General features: G+C 33.5%; 3 protein-coding genes across 4 annotated transcripts; 1 reads left to right on the forward strand and 2 right to left on the reverse strand.

The window, feature by feature from the left end:
* Positions 1 to 3,651: 3,651 nt before the first annotated feature.
* On the reverse strand, positions 3,652 to 8,902 carry BOR4 (HCO3- transporter family). 2 transcript variants are annotated; one of them, XM_079073923.1, is made up of 14 exons: positions 8,781 to 8,901; positions 8,310 to 8,415; positions 8,095 to 8,177; positions 7,795 to 7,987; positions 7,547 to 7,685; positions 7,290 to 7,455; positions 7,033 to 7,199; positions 6,773 to 6,946; positions 6,599 to 6,694; positions 6,401 to 6,517; positions 5,991 to 6,313; positions 5,612 to 5,891; positions 5,388 to 5,525; positions 3,652 to 4,018 (listed from the first exon to the last, which is right to left on the reverse strand). In XM_079073923.1, exons 2-14 carry the CDS (start codon positions 8,411 to 8,413, stop codon positions 3,986 to 3,988), a joined length of 2,013 nt encoding a protein of 670 aa, XP_078930049.1. In that variant the 5' UTR covers positions 8,414 to 8,415; positions 8,781 to 8,901; the 3' UTR covers positions 3,652 to 3,985. The 2 variants fall into 2 exon arrangements, with proteins under 2 accessions (XP_078930049.1, XP_078930022.1); XM_079073896.1 differs by having other exon boundaries at positions 5,991 to 6,517; positions 8,781 to 8,902.
* A 4,232-nt stretch (positions 8,903 to 13,134) lies between these two features.
* LOC145114489 (uncharacterized) lies at positions 13,135 to 14,427 on the forward strand. Its single transcript, XM_079050509.1, has 2 exons — positions 13,135 to 14,235; positions 14,308 to 14,427. The coding sequence occupies exons 1-2, from the start codon at positions 13,135 to 13,137 to the stop codon at positions 14,425 to 14,427; spliced, it is 1,221 nt and encodes a 406-aa protein (XP_078906635.1).
* A 2,600-nt stretch (positions 14,428 to 17,027) lies between these two features.
* On the reverse strand, positions 17,028 to 20,443 carry LOC145140475 (uncharacterized). The gene is made up of 7 exons (XM_079073968.1): positions 19,896 to 20,443; positions 19,327 to 19,462; positions 19,078 to 19,159; positions 18,819 to 18,997; positions 18,153 to 18,290; positions 17,926 to 18,065; positions 17,028 to 17,481 (listed from the first exon to the last, which is right to left on the reverse strand). The coding sequence occupies exons 1-7, from the start codon at positions 20,011 to 20,013 to the stop codon at positions 17,255 to 17,257; spliced, it is 1,020 nt and encodes a 339-aa protein (XP_078930094.1). The 5' UTR covers positions 20,014 to 20,443; the 3' UTR covers positions 17,028 to 17,254.
* Positions 20,444 to 21,784: the final 1,341 nt, after the last annotated feature.

The raw sequence follows: 21,784 nt of genomic DNA on the forward strand, positions 1-21,784 counted from the left end.
CTCACTAAGCTTCGTGCTTACAGTTTTCAGTTTTGGTTTCAATTACTTCCGGTAGCAAGGGGAAGAGCTCGAGATGATTGCAGTGCACGCACCGTTTGTTTAGCCTAGGATGTTTGATAACTCTGGTTTTTCTTAATGAATTAAAATGAAAAGTTTGGTCTATATTTTTGGGATGTTACAATTTGGGTGAAACTCACTAAGCTTTGTGCTTACGGTTTTCAGTTTATGTTTTAGGTACTTCTGGTGCAAAGGAGAAGAGCTCAGGGTGATTGCAGTGCACACACTATTTTATTCCGCATTCTTATGATTACTTTGATGTTTTATGATCGAGATGATACATTTGAATTTTCTATGGTTATGATGATGTTTGGATAACTGTTTTAGTTGATTAAAAATTAAAAGTTTTGGTCTATATTTTTGGGACGTTACATAGTGGTTGTTTTTTAAATGCATGCAAACTGATGATGAATATTATCTAGGAAGCATTCCTTCACACCCATATTTAAGAGATTATGATCGAATAGCAGTATAATAATATTATTACATGATGTTAATTTGGCATGTAATGATATTAGATTTGTGAAGCTATATATTTTATATATTTAATTAATAACTAAATTATTTCTGAGAACTTTCAACTCAAAGGCTTCATAAAGTGAAATTTTGGTTTCCATTGGTGAGGACTTTGAAGCCTTCGGTTGATTTTACAATAATTGTTTGGTTGTGATGATGAAGTTTTTTGTATACTATAAAATCATCTTATTCTCTTTTTGTCTTCGGACTAAGCAGGTGATTTAAGTTTTACTTAATAATACAACTTGCTTTAATTTACAGACTTTTTACTGCATTGCTGAGTTGGAAAAGGCCTGCGAGTTTGTGGGATATCTCTGTATTTTCTTGTGCTTCTTATATATATATATATATATATATATATATATATATATATATATATATATATATATATATATATATATATATATATATATATATATATATAGACCACATAAATGGTGGATGCACATGGTGTTTGGAGAATATGAGTAGTAAGTCTTTTAGTATCATTTTGTGACCTTTTGGGCCTATGCATCTGTTTGGACAAATTTACAATAGTTTAAGTGCCCTAATTTTATTTTATTTTCATTTCTTTTCTTTTCAGTAAATTTTGTCACTATTAAACTGTACTTTTGGTGCTTCTCAATTGTGTCTTTTTGGTGAAAGTATGTTGTTACTTACCAATGTTTTTGTTGTGTTTGTGGACACCATAAGTAGAAGACGATAAATCCCTACAAAATGGTAATAAATCTGACTGTAATCATTTTTCTTTGGTTCCATTTTTCTTATTTTTCAATTTCCATTTCCTAAAATGTATAATTTTACTTCTTTTATCGGTATACATTTTACAAAAGTTTATCAAACTTTCCTTGTCCTTTTTAGGTATTAACGACGGAAGGAGTCCGTGTAACAGATGAGGTGATTGATTTCTTCCACTTTGTTAAGTTTCATTTTCGTGATTATAAACTAAATTACAATTTTAGTTTTTGGAATTAGCAGTTAAAAATGGTATGGATTAGTTAGATTTGTTAATGATGAAAAAGATACAAGATGATTAGTCTTGAAAAAAAATAATTTCATGTGGGGGATTTATTTACAAATTTACCCTTCTTTCATTTCGGATTTGAAGAAACCACATAGCTATCAATCTGTTTAAGTGATGGTAAGATCATTGCTACTATAGATTAAAAATAATAATAATAACGTTGCTATATGCCCATTAAATCCTACTATTCATTCCTGATTCTGTGCAATTGAACAATAGAAACATTCATATTATTCCCACCAAATAACCAAAAAATAATGCTACTTCTTGCAAAACTTACTCATGTAATCCCTTATAATCCGGAAATCGTATATGTTAGTGCTACTTTTTTAGGATAAATTTGTTAAATTTATAAACTTACCTACTTCATCCCTTAAAATCAGTATTGTCATACCATTTAAGACATTTGAGATGCATGAAGGTAAATTGGTAATGATCTTGATGAAAAGTTTATCTTTTGGTTATATTTATCTTTTCAATGTTATCTGGAATTGGCTTATCGTGAGTCTAACCGAATGTAGTAAAAAAAATTATGTTTATATTATCACGATTTGCAATATTTGTAACTGGTTGTATCATATTTTTTGTGATATGCAGAAAAGGCACCAGGTGCCACACAATTTTAAGAAGTAATTAAGTTCAAGACTAAGAAGGCTTCTTGACACACGGGGCCTTCCATTTTTTGGTTATAAATGCAGTAAATAGCATTGTACTTTCAATTTATAGCTTTTTTCCTTTTTTTTTAAACAAATTTGGTTTGTTTTTTTTTCCAAAAAAGAAACACCAACTAGCCATGTACTTTGAATTTTATGTTGTCACTTGAGGGGCCAAAGTTTTGATTGCTCCTTACATAGCTATTGGGACAATAGTTGTTGGGACAGGAGGGATATCCCTGTAATTTTACGTCTTATGATCTTATCTAAAATGACATTTTACTTTCTTTAGTCTATTTCATTTTTTTTAATTAAATTTGAATTGTATGTTTTTGCTATGTAATTCACATCCAACCCATGCAAAGCATCGGCACCTACACTAGTTGATTATTCAGTTGTTATAATCTTTATTTTGTATCTTTTAACTTTGCTTATTTTAAAACACTTCTAATAATAGATTATTAACCTCTGAAACAATACAAAAGGTATATATATATATATATATATATATATATATATATATATATATATATATATATATATATATATATATATATATATATATATATACAATTGTTCACAAATGTGACTGTTCAGGAAAATATTTGCACTAAAAATGGTGTACTGGATTGCAACTTGCAAGCACCACCTTGAGCGTTAGGACTGTTCACTATTTGGATAAAACTGAATTGTCCAATTGGACAATTTGGATTGGATTGTCTGGTTCGGATATTCGGATTTTTGGATTGGTTTTCAACAAAACCAAATTATTATTTTGGATTTCGGATTGGTTTTGGTTTATAAAATAATAACCGAATAGTCCAAAAAAACCAAATAAACATTTATTATTTATTTATTTTTAATATATATCTATAGTTATTTATTAATTTTGTAATTTATCCTTTAAAATACGTTCAAAACGTTTCATCCAATAAAAAACATTAATATGTATTTTCTCTCAAAAGTTTTCTATCTATAAAATATTTAACTATAATATATTTTCTTAGTAGTTGTTTATAAATTTCAAATCACAACTAAATAATTTGTTTTCATTTCTTTTGTAAAATTGGGTAATATTATAATTATATGTCGTTTTAAAATGTTTCGTTTTTGAAAACCGAATTATAAAAACCGATCCAACTGAATTGTAATTGGATCGGATCGGATTTGAATCTAGTTTGGACTATTCATATCCATGTTTTGAAAACCGAAATCAATTTGGATTCAGTTGATTGGATCGGATCAAACCGATCCATTCAAACAAACACCCCTATTGAGCGTATACGTAATGTTTAAAGAAACCAATCCCAAGCTCGAGTTTCTCAAGTTTGGCTATAAGATTTAGACCTAATTATGATTATGAATGCTAATAGGATACACATCTATTAATTGTTGGTTAGGCATGTGTGGTACTATTTCATGACATTGTTAATTAGGCTTCTGTGCCATATTAGTACTATTGCTTACACTTTCTTTGAACATCGTCTATATATAGTTCTATTTCAACCCACTCCTACTAGTTGCACATAATACCCCCATATATAGTAAATCCGGAAGAAAAACAACATGCAAAATGCACCAGCCTTGAGCCTTCATATTATAAACCTCATCGAACCCGTTTCAAACAAAATTTGTGTATGTAAGTAGCACGATGGAGGGTTGAACCTTACGTGGGTCTAGCATCATTAGTATTGATTATAGTTTCTTTGAGCATCATCAACAGTTTTATTCTGCCTCACTCGGGCCGGATAACATCACCGGGGTAAATCTACAAAAAAACACAAAAAAAATGCACTAGGCTTTATGTTAAGTTTGACTTTAAATTGTTTGGGATCCAAATGGATCTTGACCCGACCCGACCTGGCACGACAAATTGAAAAATGCGCTAAGGTTTATGTTAAGTCTGATTTTCAAGATCATCAATAGTATCTTGATTTTAGTATGACGTGTGTCTTATATAGATGAAAAACTCTCAATGGGGTCCACTCGTGGCGCCAATTTTTCTGTTTTGGCCTTAGATTTCAAGATTCTCCAATTTATGCTCATTTCCCGTTTTAATTTATTTTTTTGTATAGTTGTAAAATCTCGTGTTTTCCTTTATTTCCGAAAATCACATAATTAGTTAGGTTGTGTTTAGTTACGGAAAAGCAATTTTTATTTTCCGTTTTCAGTTTTCATTGGAAAATTTAGAAAACATGTTTAGTTAAAATTTATTTCTTTTTTCATTTTCGGTTTAAGAAAATTAGAAAATGTGATTAGATGTGTATTTTTCTATCGGTTTTTATTTTTAGAAAACGATAGTCATGGTAGGGTGGGGATGGGTGGAGGGGATGAGGTGGTGGTGGATGTGGTGGTGGCAGTGGTGGGGGCAGTGGAGGTGGAAGTGGTTGTGTGAATGATGACGATGGTGGTGGTGGTGGCGATGATGGTGATTTTGGAGGTAATGGTGGTAAGGGTGGTAGTGGTCGTGGCGGTGTGACGGTGGTGGTGGTGATTGTGGCGGTAGTGGGGGTGATGGTGGTAATAGTGGTGGTGGCGGTAACGGTGTAGTGGTGGATGTGATGGTAGGTCGGAATTTACGGTAGTGGTGTGTGTGTGTTTGTGGGGGTAGTGGTGTTGGTGGTGGGGTGTGTGTGTGTGTATGTATGTATGTATGAATGTATTTGTGGGGGTGGGGGCGGGGCAAGCTTGGAAGTGGGTGGGTTGGGGTGTTAGGGTGGAGGTATGTAGAGGTCGGTTGGGTGGGTGTGTGTTTATATTTTTGAAATTTTTTGGAATTAGAAAAATATGGAAAACAATGATTATCGGTTTTTCAAAATTTTCTAAGCTTTTTGTAATTTTAAAAAACGGAAAATTTTCATTTTCCATGAAAATTTTAGAAAAATTATTGAACTAAACGTCGTTTTTAAAATTTTTATTTTTCTTGAAATTTTTTTCCGAAAAAGAGCTCATTTTTCGGGTAACTAAACCCACCTTTAGTATCTTGATTTCATTAATTTCTAATCAAATTTGATTTTCTATAATTTTGTAGTATTTGTCGAATTTAGCTGCTCTAACTTGTAAAAGGGATCGAATGTATCCCTGTTAAGGCATAGTGTTGTTACTTCTATTCTGCGTCAGTTAAAAAAAAAACATACCTGGGTTCGTTTATCTTCGTTGAAGCTAAGATTTCGAATCTTGATCTCGCCTCTATTTGTAGTCATTTCATCTAATATTTCAGCATCACACAACGTCACTTCATCTTCATCGTTCTTGCTATCAACACCATCAATTTCCTGATTATATATACATGTATTTTCTCATGAATGTAGAAAATAAGAAAAACGATATGCTAAGTGAGATACATTATATGAGCACGTACCCTAAGATTAAAGCTGGTATGTCTTGATGGCCCACCCACAATTTCCTCATACTCGGCTGCATCCAGTTCACTCAAATGATAAGGATGAAACAGCTTTGGTAGAATGTGTTGTCGTATGGTTATCAGAAGGAAGAATGGAACAGGGAAGAGAATCCCCGCAATAGGTATCCATGTCACACCGAAACACGTAAGGAAATACACAATCTGGAAGATCGTGAACATGACAATGGTTCTATATGGCACAGATTCAACAAAAGAAGCATGAACCCTTTCAAGAACCCTGACAAATTTTGATGATGAAACATTGAAACATTGATATAAGTAATAAGGATGACTTGGAGTGCAAGAATGAAATGTTAATTGTTAATTGTTAACTCACTTGTATCTTCGACTATGGGGAACGAAAATAAGCAAGATTCTTTCCCAGAATTGGTTTCCAGGAAGACTGTCGATGGCCATGTAAGCAAAATATCCCCATAAAACCGATGTGGGTATCAATTTTATTAAGGGCATGCCACATATAGACAGTGCTAAGAGAATCGATTGTAGAAAGTTGCTGACCCTTTGCTCATTGACACGGACAGGTAAGTAGGCATCGATGTGTTTCTCAGGATCAAATTTCTCCTTCATGTTTTTTCCTTCGATTTCTACATTCATGACTGCTTCCTGCAAGTCTCGTAGTTCTTTAACTATAACATTTTTCTGCAATGAAACAAAACCAATTGAAAAGATTTCAAGGAGATCGAAATTGAAGATAATGCTTGTACGAATAATAGATGGAAATTTTACAATTGGGGAGTTGTCGATTTCTATGAACACGTTTTGCATCTTGTTGTACATTTCAGAATTGCTAGCTTTCTGTTTTATGCTTTCATTAGCACTCTCCACCATCTTCTTTCTGATAAGCTAGAAGTAAACCATTTAAAATCCATTAGTGAATGCAGAAATCAAATGTTAAGGAATAATTTTCCCCCTTAGATCACTTACCTGTCTTTTAAGAACTGCTAGGCTTTTAGAGTGCATGGGGGACTGAGGCAAGACGCCATTTGACGGGGGTAGTCCAATTAATCCACAAAGCAGTGTCTAGATAATACAAGAAGTTCAAGTTGGCGGGATAAAAAGGATAAATTAAGGTCAATAATAACAAGAAATAATGGGTACCATAAATCCAAGTAAGAAAATGTCATAATGATAAGCAGATGGATTCTTGAGATTGAATTCTTTTTGCTGAGCCAGTTGTGAAGCAACACTATGATCAAAGAAATAAAGCCCGGCTATCATAACAGCTGGGATGAAGGCAGCCAAGATATAAACCGGAGGAACCTTGCCCATGTCCTACAAGTCATTCATTATAAGAAACTAAAGGTTATATATGCTGCAAAAAATTTCACCAAACTAAACAGAAATTTGCAAAGATGTACCTTGATTACAGTCCAATGGTATAAAGATTCAGAATCCCATAAGAGTGGGCTAAAGAGCCTTCTTGGAACACCAGATGGAATTTTGCTTGGTACACAGAAAGAGAGTGTTGTCCACACTACAACCATCAATGGAACCCCATAGTCTGCTATGAAGCTTCTAACACACCCTGTATTAAGTATTAACAACAATAACTAACTACATGTTAAGATGATATAGAAAATAGCTAAGCCACCAGGTTGCAATAAACTTGATATACCTGTTCCATACAACCAGGATCTTGCTCTCCTACTTCTTAATGCGGTGTATAGAAGTCCAAACGAATAAATAATACCAAGCAAGCCATTAGTGTAAAGCCACTGAAAGTGATCTTTAACTGATTTTGGTTCATCAGATTTGGGAGTTTTGAACTCGCTCACCAGTCCCTAGTCAACAAAACCAGAATTAGTCTAAACAAACTTGAAATATTTTCTCAAATTATCATCATCGGAACTTTTTTTCTACATGGCTAAATACCTTGATGGCCTCTTGAATGAAAAGTACAGAAATTAACATCCCAAATGTTTCCCCTGCAATCCTCGTGAATCTGGTGATAATAGCACAAGCATTGAAAATCGCCAAAAGAAACAACAATAGAGCTGTCCATGTGCATACCCTACAAAAGTTGTATATACATTAATTGCTATCAACATATTCAAAATTGGAAGATGAAAGAATTTGTGAAAACAGGAGGCATGTGGTGAAGGGATTTCTAAAAATATTACCATCCTGCCCAAGCTAAGAATAGTTGTTGACCCAAATCTTGCCTCCCTTTGGCAAAATTATACAAATATGTATACATTATGATTGTAGGTTCTGCAACTCCAAGTATAAGAAGAGGTTGACCACCAAGAATAGAGTGTATGATGCCACATATAGCAGTAGAAGCCAAAGTCTCCACAGTGCTCAAGCTTCCATCTAGATATATATTATATATGAAAAAAAAATGATACTTTTGTTGATATACAAAAACATAAATGTTTTTATACATGGAGAGTTAAAAGATGGTTCAGAAAGTGTCGTGCCTGTATCTCTGCTAAGTTGCTCTCCAAAAGCAATGACCGGAAGTGCAGAAGCAAAGAAAATGTAAGCTGTTGGAGCTAATATCCTACAATGTCATTGAAAGTTAAGAATCGATTAAAAGGGCAGTATAATTTTCTATATGTTTATGGAAAATTAAGATTAAAAGATAGTACGTGTATTGAAATGAACATTTAGATCAGTTAAATATATAACTTACCCAATTCCAGACTTAATACCAGCAATCCAATCTTGTTTGTAACACGATGCTCTTCCTCTAATGTCCCTTGCTATCCCTCTGAATGGAGATTTCATGTTCTCCATTCCTGATATCATTGAAAAACAATCCCATCAGTTTTTACTTTCAGTAAAACTATATATAAATAATAAAATAAAAAAAGAAGATATTGTTTTATCATCAGATTTCATGTTCACCATTCCTAATATCATCCAAAATACCTTCAAAGTTTGCTATAGTTTAGCTCTAATATAAACAAAATCATACAGGCATTTAAACAGGTTTGACGGAGAATCCAATTCAAACGTTTATACAAAATCATTTATGGCTATAGAATTATGATTCATCAAAAAATGTTAATGCATCGTCTTGAAACAATGTCATTAATGGATGAATTTACGACTCAGAAGTGTGACAGATATTCCGTTAAACTGAAAAGAAGTCAAACCCTACGTAATTACTGCTATCAGTTTAACGATGCCAGTAGGAGCAATGAGTTTAGAAGTTGGAAATTTTCAAGGCAGAAAGCTCCTTCTTAAAGCGTCCGCCATGCGCGGATAGGTCAGGATCCTGTGCGCACAGCTTCACATTGTTACCGTCTACAACTGGCCCCAGCCAATAGTTAACAGCCATTTCTTTGACGACGTGCGACGTGGAAACTTTCAAACCCTTTCGCCAATAACTTATAAATTTTGTAAACAAGAGACAGACATTTCAATTTCAATATTATGTAACAAATTAATCAACTCTAGGGGCATAGTTATACTAATTTTCTACGTATAATAATGGTTGATCCAAGCAAATTTTGGGCCCTGAGCAAATACAAAAAATGAGGCTTTAAACTGGACCATATGTAACAAGTATGAGTTAAATACTAATAAGATCACTCAACTTATCCTATTCATTGGGCCGGGCCTGTATACCTAGAAAATTAATCAATTTTTAATCAACTAATTTTCTATGTAACAAGTTAATCAATTATTAAGTTTTTGTATCGTATAACAACTTTTGTTATAGTGGCAATAATGGATCCAGAACAAAAATATTGGAGTCCATAATATAATTAATATAATATGAATTGTATTATTTTAAAATTTTAAAATTAAAATATTTTTTCTAAATTAAATGGTGGGACCACCAGGATCAAGCCTTTTGTAATTATTTTTCTTCTTTTTTGCTTTGTCTCTTCCAATACGAGGTTGTGTTTCATCCCTTTTTTGGCTGTTATCATCTTCACATTATCGTCATTTAAATCAACACAAAAGGTTATGGTCCTACTTATTCATTTGACTTTTGGGAGCAGGAGTTTTATTTTTCATAATCTATGTAAATTTCTTTGTAGAGGAAAGTTTGATAGTAAACACATACATAAGGCTCGAAAAAAACTATAGTACATACAATTCTATAAAAAATTTCCTATATACAGTCAACTCTATAAAATTTAATGGAACATATATAAATATTTATTTAAGAATTATACACCTTTTTCCTTTTCTCCATTAAAGGGTTCAAAGGTCATTGAACTTCAAATATATTAGATTTCATCTAATGAATGACAATAAGGCTTGCCGCCTCATTCAACTTTTCCATTGTCGATACTCTATCTTCCATTGTTGATACTCTATAAGTTTGTTGCAAAAATCAAAGTTATTTATCATCACATCTGAAAGAAAAGTCTTACTATTTTTCTATGTATAGAAATTTATTAGATGTCTAAAATAAAATTCAAACTCATAATCAATTTGATCTTCTAATGTTGTGATCATGGAATGCTTGTGACCACATGACTAAATGTATACTGTCTATTGTTGAAGATTACAAAAGAAAAAGAATATTACTTTTGAAAATCTTTCCCATTGTCTTTGAAAGCAACTTATCATTTTTGTATAAAGTATGAATTGTTATTAATAGATGTTTCACAATGGACAAGTTTACTTTGGTTAACGAGTCAAAATAAGTACTTAATTCTTATTAAATGGTCACTAATATGTGGTTTTACTAATCAACTACTCCTTAAACAATAATTCTTTTTTTGCCCTACACAACAATTTATACTTCGGAGGATTATACAATTTGTATATTGTACAACCTATAATACATAGATTGTTATGTATGACAAAAAATTATTATGTATGATCAGCTTCCAATTAAAAGCTATTTGAATACATTATGGACAACTTTTCATTGGTTTGATCCATTTAGCTCATTATATATATATATATATATATATATATATATATATATATATATATATATATATATATATATATTAAATTCAAAGGATCTTAGTAACAGTAAATTTTTTGATTTTAGGTTTTTGCCACAAATGTTTGGTGCATTTGACATTTTTTGTCCCTAAAATCAAAACTTTTACATTTTTATGTTTTGATTAAGTTTTTATGACTTTAGGTTTTTGCCACAAATCTTTAGTGACTTTGGCACTTTTAGTCCTTACAGTCAAAAGTTTTACATTTTGGTGTTTTTGCCACAAAGCTTTAATGAATTTGACACTTTTCGTCCTTGTAGTCAAAACTTTTACATTTTGATTAAAAAACACAAAAAACCTCTTTTAGAATTTTGCCACTATATTTACCCAACTTTGGCAACTTTAAAAAGCGGCGGAGCCGCGTGTCCTTTTCTAGTATAGATTATTTTCTTGTGTATTGGAAAGAAATATAGATAATTATGTTTCTATTTTAACTTTTAATAGATAAATCTAATGTATATCACACATTCTTTCTTAAAATAGCAACATCAAAATACCAAAGAAAATTGGCAACTTTGATTTATAATCGGTGGTAGTCATTATTTCCAAAATATTTGGAGGATAATTGTTTTATGGTTCTTTCCATCGTTCAAGTTTGCAATAAAACAACAAAGAGGAACTATCACCCAATTGAAAAACTTGAAGAGAAAATATTCAAGTTGCAAAGTTAGCAACTTGATTAAAGTAAAAAACTTTTAGGAAGCAAAAAGTTAGATTTGTAATATTATATGTCGACCCCCGGTTTGGGCCATGTGGAGAGTCGATACCCACTTGTATAGCAATCACCAATTGTTGTTTGTTTAGAAACAAATGAGACAAGAGGGGCAAGCCAATCCAAACAAAATATCCATATCTTAGTTTGACACATTGTAGGCCTAGTGAACTGGCAGTAGGCTATATTTTGTAACCATGATCCATATTTTCTGAAATATAATAAGTGGGCATCATTTGTTGATTCGGCTCGATCATTTAATAAAATCAAAACCAAATTTTAAAGATTCTGTTTTTTAATTACATGTAATTTTTTAACATAGTTAATCAATTAAACATATAAAATGACATTGGACATTGCATATCATTTTGGCTGATTTGTATATAGGGTATGTTTGACAAATTTAGCCCATAACCGGAAACCATAACTCTTATTTGCGTAAAAGTATTTGATAAAAGTAGTTATTTAAAGTAGACAAAATTACAAAAATGGTCCCTATGGTTTGCCAAAAGTAACAAACTTAGTCCCTATCTATTTTTTTTATTCGTTTGGCCCTTGTGGTTTGTAAAAGTTGCATTGGAGGTCCTTTTTCATAACTTCGTCTGTTTGTAACCGTTTGGTGTCATCAATGTGGGGGTATATTCGTCTTTTTATGTTTGGCGCTCATTTAAGATGGATTAGGCAGTGATACGTCATTAAGCTATCCTCTGATTAACCAGAGTCCAAGAAACCCCCCTTCATCTCCACTTCACTTTAGCTTACTGATCATCTTGACGATCTTCATCCTTCATCCCTCGCATCCGATTTTAGGGTTTATCAACTAAAAATTGTACTGTGTATGTGGAATTTACGTGGTCCTCATACGATTGCACCCGACCTTGATAAATATTACAGTGAGTTATTTAATCTTTTGTTTGGTGTTTCTTGGTTTGTATATTCAAATCTCATCGATTTTTCTTTTCAGATGGTCACGACAATTTCTTCACTTTAAAGATACATCATGGTGGATTTTTTACAAAGTTCCCTGGAAGAAAATACGCCGAGGGAAGGTTGGCATTCTTTGACTTTGTTGACACTGATCTTTTTCAGTTCATGATCTAAATGACATGATTCGTGAGATAGGGTATTCTAAGGATGACACAATGTACTATCATTATAGAATTCCTAATGTAGACTTAGATTTTGGATTGAAGGCTCTAGGAAATGATCAAGACGTCATATCTATGGCTCAATATGTCCCTCAAAACAGAGTGATTAATGTGTACATTGAACATGGTTCTACAAGACTTCACACTTACTTCATGTCCCCAAGTAAAGTTGTTATTGAGCAACTGGATGATGATCCTTCTCCTGAACTTAATAGGATTAGGCTCAAGAAGAAAGGAATTGGTTCTTGTAGCAAGAAATTAGACATGAATGTCCCACTTAAAGAATCAGCTAATCAAGAACAGAGAGAAGATGGTGCGTATGATTTTTCCATGTCCCTTGTTCCTTTTGAGCCAAACAAACAAGATGTGCTTAATGAGTTTAAGGATGATTCGTATTTCCCTTTACCAAAAGAAACTGATACAATGCAAGAAATTACAATTGATATTAATTGTCAGGACCATAGGGAAATACTAGATGATTTTGAACCTTTTAGTAGTGATGGATATCAGAATATGGGTGAGTTTGAAAGAGAGGTTGAAGTTGAAGAAGAACAGGATGAAGAAGATGAACAAGGGCATGCAGAGGATTCAAAAGATGATTCAGAAGAGCATACAGAAGAAGAGGATGATTCTGACTACATTGTTGACCTAGGAGCTATTTTAGATGACTAGGAGGTTGATATGAGAGAGTTTAACAGTTGTGTGGATGAGGTTGAATGGTTTGGACAAGGACCAAACATAGAATTAGATTTAAATCAAGATGATGATTTAGGTGTGATCAACAATGATGAGTTTGAAAGTGCAGGATATAAGGAAGACCTAAGGAAGAGAATGTTAAAAAACCTGAACAAGAAGGTGCCTTGTTCTTCTGGGGTAGTTCATGTTACACCATTTTTTGTGGGTCAAGGTTTTAAAACCAAAAAGGATATACAGGGTCACATGAAGATGCTTTCAATAAAAACAAGGAGGGCCCTACACATGCCTAAAAATGAAAAATTGAGAGTAAGAGTAAAATGTAAAGGGGTGGTTCCAGATTCCACTGGTGGTGGGCCCTCCACTGTAAGTAAAGTAACATCGAAGGGCAAAACTGTAATTTCACAAAAAGATTCTTGTCCTTTTGCTATTCAGATATCTAGATCTACGGAAGAGGAACAATGGTTGGTGAAGACAGTTATTGATGAGCATTTATGCTTACAAAGTAGAAATGTGAAGGCATGTACATCTAGATACCTGGCAAGCACTATTCTCCAAAAAGTAGATTCCGACCCTCGCATCCCAGTAACAGCCTTACAGGAGGAGCTTCAAATGGATTTGGAATTAAGCATATCAAGAATGAAGGTGTTCAGGGCTAAATCAATTGCAAAGGAACAACTATATGGTGACTACGAAAGGCAATATAATTTGCTGAGAGATTACTGTTTGGAGTTACAGACTAATAACCCAGGTACAACAGTGAAGCTGGAAGTGTGTAATGAACCAAATCTTGATGTTGAAACTCGTATTTTCAAGAGGATATACATTTGTCTTGGAGCACTTAAGTTGGGGTTCAAATCTGGAAAAAGGGAATTACTAGGATTGGATGGATGTTTCTTGAAAGGACCACACCCTGGACAAATTCTAACAGTTGTGGGTCTTGATTCCAACAATGGAATATATCCACTAGCTTATGCAGTTGTGGAAGCTGAGACAACAAGCTCATGGACATGGTTCTTGGAATGCCTTGGTGGTGATTTGGATTTGGATGCATCATGCAACTTCACTTTTGTATCCGACAGACAAAAGGTATGAATACATATAACATAAGTCTCTTTTAAAGCTTGTAACAATACTAACTATAAATTACATTATATGTAGGGAATAATACCTACAATAGCAAAAGTGTTTCCAAATGCAGAGCATAGATGGTGTTTGAGACATATACATGAAAACATGAAGCTGCAATGGAGGGGGGAAGAGTTTAGAGATCACTTGTAGAGGTGTGCTACAAATACAACCATTAGACATTTTGAAAGGGCAATGAATGAGTTCAAAGATTTCAGTGCAGAGTCTCATGAATGGCTAGGTAAGATTCCTCCAGTTCATTGGGCTAGGTCTCATTTCACAGGTAGAGCCCATTCAGATTGTCTGTTAAACAATCTGTGTGAAGTATTTAACTCTAAGCTAGAGCATGGTAGGGACAAGCCTATCATTACCTGTTTAGAGTACATTAGAGTGTACTTGATGAAGAGACATTGCATTGTACAAAAAGAAATTGATAAATGCAAAAGTATATTAACCCCTACTACAACTACTATACTTGACACAATCAAAACAGCTGCAAGCAAATATAGGGCACTCTTTTGTGGTTCTGGAAAATATCAAGTGACTGGTATGATGTTTGATCAGTATGTGGTCAACTTGAAAGAGGGGACATGTAGTTGTAGGTATTGGGAGATAACAGGGATAGTCTGCAGGCATGGAGTTTGTGCAATATGGGAACATATTCAAAATGGTGAAAAAGCCCAAGAACCTGAATATTGGGTGCATTTATCGTTGTAATGATTAATGTGGTGAACATTTCCAGTTACTAGCCATATTATGTCATGCTACATTTCTAGTTGTAATGATCAATGTGGTGAACATTTCCAGTTACTTATCATGTTTTGATCTTGTGTGTTTCTCATTCCATTCCATTGTTTGATAAATGACCAAAACTCGTTTCATTCCATTGTTTTTTGATAAATGACCAAAACTTATTCCATTCCATTGTTTACTTATAATGTTTTGATCTTGTATTTTTCTCATTCCATTCCAATGTTTGATTAATGGACAAAACTCTTTCCATTTCATTCTAACATTCTTGATCAATGACAAAAAAACAATGATTTAGAATTACCACAATACAAAATACCATTAAACTGATTAACCAAAATCATACATTACATTAAGATTCTAATACATGACATCTCATCCCAAAATCAACTGGTAATATCCCATTCCGGTTCTATACACCCATCCGACATTACATATCCAAAATACATCCCAAAATACACTTACCAAATACATCCCCAAATCCAACTACTACTTAGTGCATACATATATAAACGAAAAAAAAAGAACCAAGACAGAAGAAGCATCCACTTCAGCTTCACAGCATCTGCACGAGCTTGAATCAACATCATTTGAACATTGTTCAGTTGCCTTAGCAAGCCAGGAATCACCTCCACAGCTCTATGGCACATCGGATCGTCCACCCACCCAAAAAATGGACAGCTTCGACCGTTTCGAGCACAAGACCAAAATCGCCTTCCTGGGTTGAGGTCCGTCCAAGATGTGACTCTCACAGCAACACTTCCACACGTACAAATCACCATTCTTGGAAGAGGAGAGCTTCGATTTTTCAGAGATGGTAGCTTGATTTTTCTGAACGTTGACTAGGGCTTTTTAAAGGAGGTGGAGAAGGTAATGTGAAAATAGCAAAATACCCCCATATTTTTTTAACTTAATCACCCAAACAGCTACAAACAGACGGAGTTATGAAAAAGGACCTCCAATGCAACTTTTACAAACCACAAGGGCCAAACGAATAAAAAAAATAGATAGGGACTAAGTTTGTTACTTTTGGCAAACCACAGGGACCAATTTTGTAATTTTGTCTTTAAAGTATATAAAATGACATAAAACATAAAAACTAAAAGCTCTAAAAAAACTATCCAAAAATAGCTTTAAGATTATGAAGTTTTTATGTAAAATAAAAGTTTAGCTTTTACTCACGATTGAAAATTTTTAGTTTAAGTTCTCTTAAAATCTAAAAGTTAAAAACTATTAAAAACTCTCAAAAGCTAGTTATCGAATATAACTATAAAAAATCACACCTAATTTGTCTCTAAACCGTTTTGTTTTTCGGTTATACTTTTTTTTTTTCCAATTTTAGATTCGTTTTCAGTTTTTTTACACGCCCTATACAAAACCTTTGAAACATCATCACCTAGCAACAAGCTTGTCATTCGGTTTTTATTGCAGAAACACAATTACAAGCAACAGTCAAAAACTGATCCGACTATTTTGGTGACATAGTCCGGTTTCGTAAAAAGCTTTATCACCCAATTCTTATCACAGATAACACAGCTATAAGTCCATAAACATAGATGAAGTATTTTTTTTAGGCGTTTTAAAATATGGAACCCGTAGACCAAAGTCAACAAATCATTATATTCAAGAAAGATCTTCAACAAAGGAAGGTTGTTCACGTGCATATCTTTAAACTCTTTTGGTAGCCTTTTATAATGTAAAATTTAAAAGCAATCGACTTTTATAATTATGATACAAACCCATAAAAGATTTATAGCCAGCCGTTTTATGTATGTCATTGCCATTGAGCATGCAATGAAGACTATAGCCATGTCTTTTGCACAAACAAGAATTTTTGTTCTATTGACACTGCTATGTATCCCAATCTCAATCGACTACACACAAAACACATTACAATCTGTTTTGTTCTGTCCTATGTCACCCTCACTTTCAAGGCACTGGATTATAAATCCAACAACTTTTAGATCAACTAACTAAGACTATGACAGAGAACTTACTAACTATTTAAAGCAATCATAATCGATTTGAGACGGGATGCAACTTTCAACACATAACCCAATTGTACGTATAAAATCACAAGAAAAAAAAAAAGAACACAGAAATCAAACCCTGTGTTTGAAGGAGGATATTCAACAAAACATATGTTACTACTGGTTAGATTAATAATATAACCTGAACATGAACATGAAGATGAAGATGAAGATGAAGATGAAGATGAAGATGATTCTTCTTAGTCTTTGTTGGCAACATGTAAATCCTCCAACTTTGATGCAACTACTTCAAGGGGTGAAGGTGAAGAGTGCTTGCTTGGGCCATTTAAAGCAGTTGTGGGTGTGGGTGTGGGTGGCTGTGTCTGCCATATTCTTACGGTTCCATCTTCTGAGCCGGATGCGTATGATTCACCTCCCGGTGAGAACCGTACTGAATGGACCGGACCATGGTGACCTTTGCAGATTGCTACAAACACAAAAATAAATAAATAAACAACAATGTACTCTAATTAATCTCAACCTTTTTATCCCACTATAGCTAAAATAGGGCAAAATGGAAGAAGAATAAAACAACATACTTTCATTGTCTTTTCTTATCATAGCATCATACTTTCATTGCTTTCAATTACATAATTGTACTTCCAAGTTTTTTGTTTTAAAAAAAAATCTACCCAATTATAACACTGTAATTTCCATTTGTTATATCTATCCAATTATAATAGTGAAAGTTCATTTGTATTTGGATGAAATTGCTATAAAATGCTAGATTTTTCAATGTACAATGTTGTAATAGGAAAAAAAATAAGATGATAAAAACAACAAAATGTAAGTATGTTTGCTATTTCTTGCATTTACGCAAAAAATATATAGCAGAATTTCACATAAAATCAATAAAAAGAAATTTGCTTACCAATCTCTTCGCCAGTATTAAAATCAAAGAGACGAATCCACATGTCTTCCCCTCCAGCAATAAACTTATTACCAAACTTTGGTTCCAGTGATGCTGATTCCACAGTACATGGCATATCATAGCTCTTCACCAGTCCAAAACTAAAAGCAAAAAAAAGGATTTTAAAATTTATGAAATATGTATTTTGTACAGATTATAGAAATTGAGAGAGTTTATTTGAAACTTACTGATTTGCATCCCAGAACTTGACACTAGATCCATCTGCAGTGGTAATATAATGTCCATCTTTACTTACTTCAGCACTTGTCACAGATGATTTTGTTTCTAGTGTATGGACAATTTTGCCACTTCTCACATCCCATAGCCTAAATATTTATTACATGTGTCAAAATGGCCAGATTTGGTCGAAACATATAAAGTTTTAGGGCAAGTTGACTTGACCCACCAACACTTTTTTATTCATTTTTTGAATTTTATTAGTAACTTCTAGGGCAAAAATAAAACATTATTTTTTGCAATCAAAACCACAGAAGTTCCCAGCAATTAATTAACCATTTTGACCTGTTATATCCAGTTTCACAGGTAACCTTCCAAATTAACCATTTTGATGAATACAAAAGCAACCATTAAAAAAACTAATCCAATTATCTTTAATACAACAATTTAGAAGGTTGTGAACACTTGAGTATACTTGTCTACTTGACCTTTTCACTTTTTAGCCAAATTTCTTTAAATTTTAACCGTTTGACCTAGTAACAAAACTAACAGTAAAACATAACTCAAAATAGACCTATATTCATATAAACTGATGAAAATTGACCCTAACCCTAAATAGAAAACATAAGAAAGTGTACAAAAAAAAAAAGTTGTGAATTATTGTGTTAATTGCATACCTTACACCTCCTGAATCAGAGCAAGAGCTTAATATAGTTTGGTCACTATGAAGCCATGCAACTGTCCTCACAGATCCGGGGCTAGACTTCTCAACTTCCCGTGGGGTTGCATCCGGACGATTTAAATCAAATATGCGAAGTATCTTCTCAAAACCACCCGTCAGTAGAAGATGTGTATCCTATATATTAAACAAAATTTGTTATTTTTTATATTATTTATAAGAAAAAATCACGTTTTTTGGTAAAAATATGAAATTACCTCAGAGAAGGAACATGCCCGAACAATATGTTTGTGGTCAAACGAGTGCAGTTCATCCCCAGTTAATGCATCCCATATTTTCCTGCAAAAAGAAAGATCAATTATATTAAAAGCATGTTACAATTTCAATTTATCAATAACAAGTACAGAAAAAATCTTTTTGAAGTATGCATTCTAGTGACAACAATTATTGTTTCATGATCTTTTATACCATATATAAATGAGAAAAGAAAATGTTTGACTACATACGCAGTGAAATCAGCAGATGCTGAAGCAGCACGAAGGGCATTAGTGTCCAAACAGCAACTCCACACTGCACCTTTATGCCCCTCAAAAGTTCCAATCCAGTCCCCAGTCTCTCCATTTCTAAGCATAGGAGTGGAATCTGGAAGACAAATCTATGATTGCTTAAAACAAGGGTTTGTAATGTAATTTTACATTTATCACAGTAATCAACTATCTTACAAGTTAGTGACTTACAACTACTTTTTACCTAAAAATCGATTAGTTTGACCCTAGATAATCAGAAAAACAACACACAACCAAATTATCAAAACAATCACGACTGATTGTCAGCTAAAAATTAAGCTCATATAAGCCTCCTAGCCATTAAAGATACTATAACTATACTCAAAAAGTTATGATCATTCAACAACAATAACATGTAGGCACTTAAGAACAAAAACTGGAGTCGAGTTTCACTCAGTTACAGCATGATCCTTTCTACATTTATATTAGAGCAATGAAATGAAAGACAGATGTATTTCATAGAGCAATAATATCATGAAGCAAAACACAGAGCTCATAATACGACATACCCTTGCTGGCACTGATGAGGAAAAACCCATCTGGAGTAATCGGGCTGTAAAACAAATCCACCACCGGGCGAGAATGACCATGGCATACAAGAGGGACAGCCACTTTCTTCTTATCCATTATATCTCTTAAATACTAAAACTACACAAAATAAAACCTAAAATACGATCTTTTTTTAGTTTCAAACCCAAATCACAGTCCTCGATCCTAATTCTAGAAATCAAGGACTTATAGCCTAGAAATCGACAACTGACCTACAAAAACTCGCACAATTGCCTGAACAAAATGTCTGATGTTCGTATCAATAAACAAAATCTTACATAAATACTTTATAATATACGAGTAGAATACGAGGTAATGACGGCAATCAACGCAGGTGGGAAACCTAATTTTTGAAGTTCTGATCGCTTCTGTCTGATGAATCCACACCTCCTAAACCCAACATCAATGGAGAATAGATCAAACTATTTATGTGAATCAAAACTAAAGAAAAAAAAGGAAAAAATATATATAATACTAAGATAAAAAGATATGCGTATAGAGGGCTAGGCGCAAGGCTGCCGTTGAGGCATTGCTTGAATTTATAGTGTCCAAGCTCGGGCTTTTCTTTCTCGGTGATGGTCCCTAATGTTTCATGGTTGTGTCATTAAACCCCCCATTAACTTTTTGAGTGTCCATCTATACTCCTTGTTTCTTTTATTTACAAACATACCTCCTGTCTTCATCTATAATCAATTAATCACACTAAAAAAGTCGCTTTGTCTTAAGGAGAGGGGGGGGGGGGGGGGACTTTAATTCGTGTATCATAAATGGGTTCCCCCGCATCCACTGTGACTCCCTGTTTTTCGAGGTTTTGGAGACGAGGGCTCACCTTTAGCGATGATACTAAACAACCTTTTCAAGATCATGTCGTGCACCATTCTCATGCCCATTTCCTAATTGAAATCCTCGGGACTCGAACTCTAACCCCCATATTAGGAAGCAGTGTCTTACCTAGTAAATCACTACATTCATGGTTTAATTTATGTATTATATAATGATATAATGATTTGCATACACGTTCTATTTTATTTCATATATGTTGCATCTCGTTATGGATCCAAATCACCATAATCATTTATAACATAAATTTCAACATCCTTATAAAGTATTAGAAATTTTTATAATAGATCTATTATTGACATGCATTGCATAAAAAGAGAGTGAAATTTTAAATTGAATTTTATGACTAATGTAAAAGAGTTTATGTTAAAACAATTAACAGATAATTTTAAATAAAATAATACATTATGTTATAAGCATCTAAACACTTTGTATTACTTCTCAACATATTTAATCCGTTTTATTATTATCATAGCCCTAGAGTTTTACTCATTAAACTTCTTAACCATACATTAAAGCTTTATGAGAAAGTGTTTGAAACTAGGATAAGACAAATCACATCAGTAGCTAAAAACCAATTCGGCTTCATGCCTGGGAGGTCCACAACTGAGGCAATCCACATACTTAGACGTCTTAGAGAGAAGTTTGGAGAAAGAAATAGGGGCCTTCATATAGTGTTTGACCTTGAAAATCCATGTGATAGTGTTCCAAAGGAGACGATCTGGAGGACTTTGGGAGCGAGAAAGGTCTCAAGGTGTTGTATTAGGGTCATACACAACATGTGTCCGAACTACAGTTGGTGATATAAAGTCTTTCCCTATCTGAATTAGGCTCCACCTGGTTTCGTCACTTAGCCCTTACATATTTGCCTAACTACGAACGAAGTATCACACGAGATGCAGGGAGAGGTACCATGGTGTATGCTTTTGCAGGCGATATTGTTTTGGTTTGCAGAGACTATGATTGAGTTGAATATCAGGTTGGACACCTGGGGAAGGGGTGTTAAAAG

The sequence above is a fragment of the Lactuca virosa genome, chromosome 1 (assembly GCF_052849685.1).
Source record: "Lactuca virosa cultivar CGN04683 chromosome 1, Lactuca_virosa_CGN04683_v6, whole genome shotgun sequence".
Classification (NCBI taxonomy): Eukaryota; Viridiplantae; Streptophyta; class Magnoliopsida; order Asterales; family Asteraceae; genus Lactuca; species Lactuca virosa.

Excerpts from the sequence above, each read along its gene's own strand:
- BOR4 (XM_079073896.1), bottom strand. The coding sequence starts at position 8,413 with ATGGAGAACATGAAATCTCCATTCAGAGGGATAGCAAGGGACATTAGA. Across the intron at positions 7,988-8,094 it reads GCAACTTAGCAGAGATACAG|ATGGAAGCTTGAGCACTGTG; the intron begins GCACGACACTTT and ends ATATATATCTAG. Across the intron at positions 5,892-5,990 it reads CCCCATAGTCGAAGATACAA|GGTTCTTGAAAGGGTTCATG; the intron begins GTGAGTTAACAA and ends AAAATTTGTCAG.
- LOC145114489 (XM_079050509.1), top strand. The coding sequence starts at position 13,135 with ATGAGAGAGTTTAACAGTTGTGTGGATGAGGTTGAATGGTTTGGACAA. Across the intron at positions 14,236-14,307 it reads TTGTATCCGACAGACAAAAG|GGAATAATACCTACAATAGC; the intron begins GTATGAATACAT and ends CATTATATGTAG.
- LOC145140475 (XM_079073968.1), bottom strand. The coding sequence starts at position 20,013 with ATGGATAAGAAGAAAGTGGCTGTCCCTCTTGTATGCCATGGTCATTCT. Across the intron at positions 19,160-19,326 it reads GCATCTGCTGATTTCACTGC|GAAAATATGGGATGCATTAA; the intron begins GTATGTAGTCAA and ends TTCTTTTTGCAG. Across the intron at positions 17,482-17,925 it reads TAATACTGGCGAAGAGATTG|CAATCTGCAAAGGTCACCAT; the intron begins GTAAGCAAATTT and ends TTGTGTTTGTAG.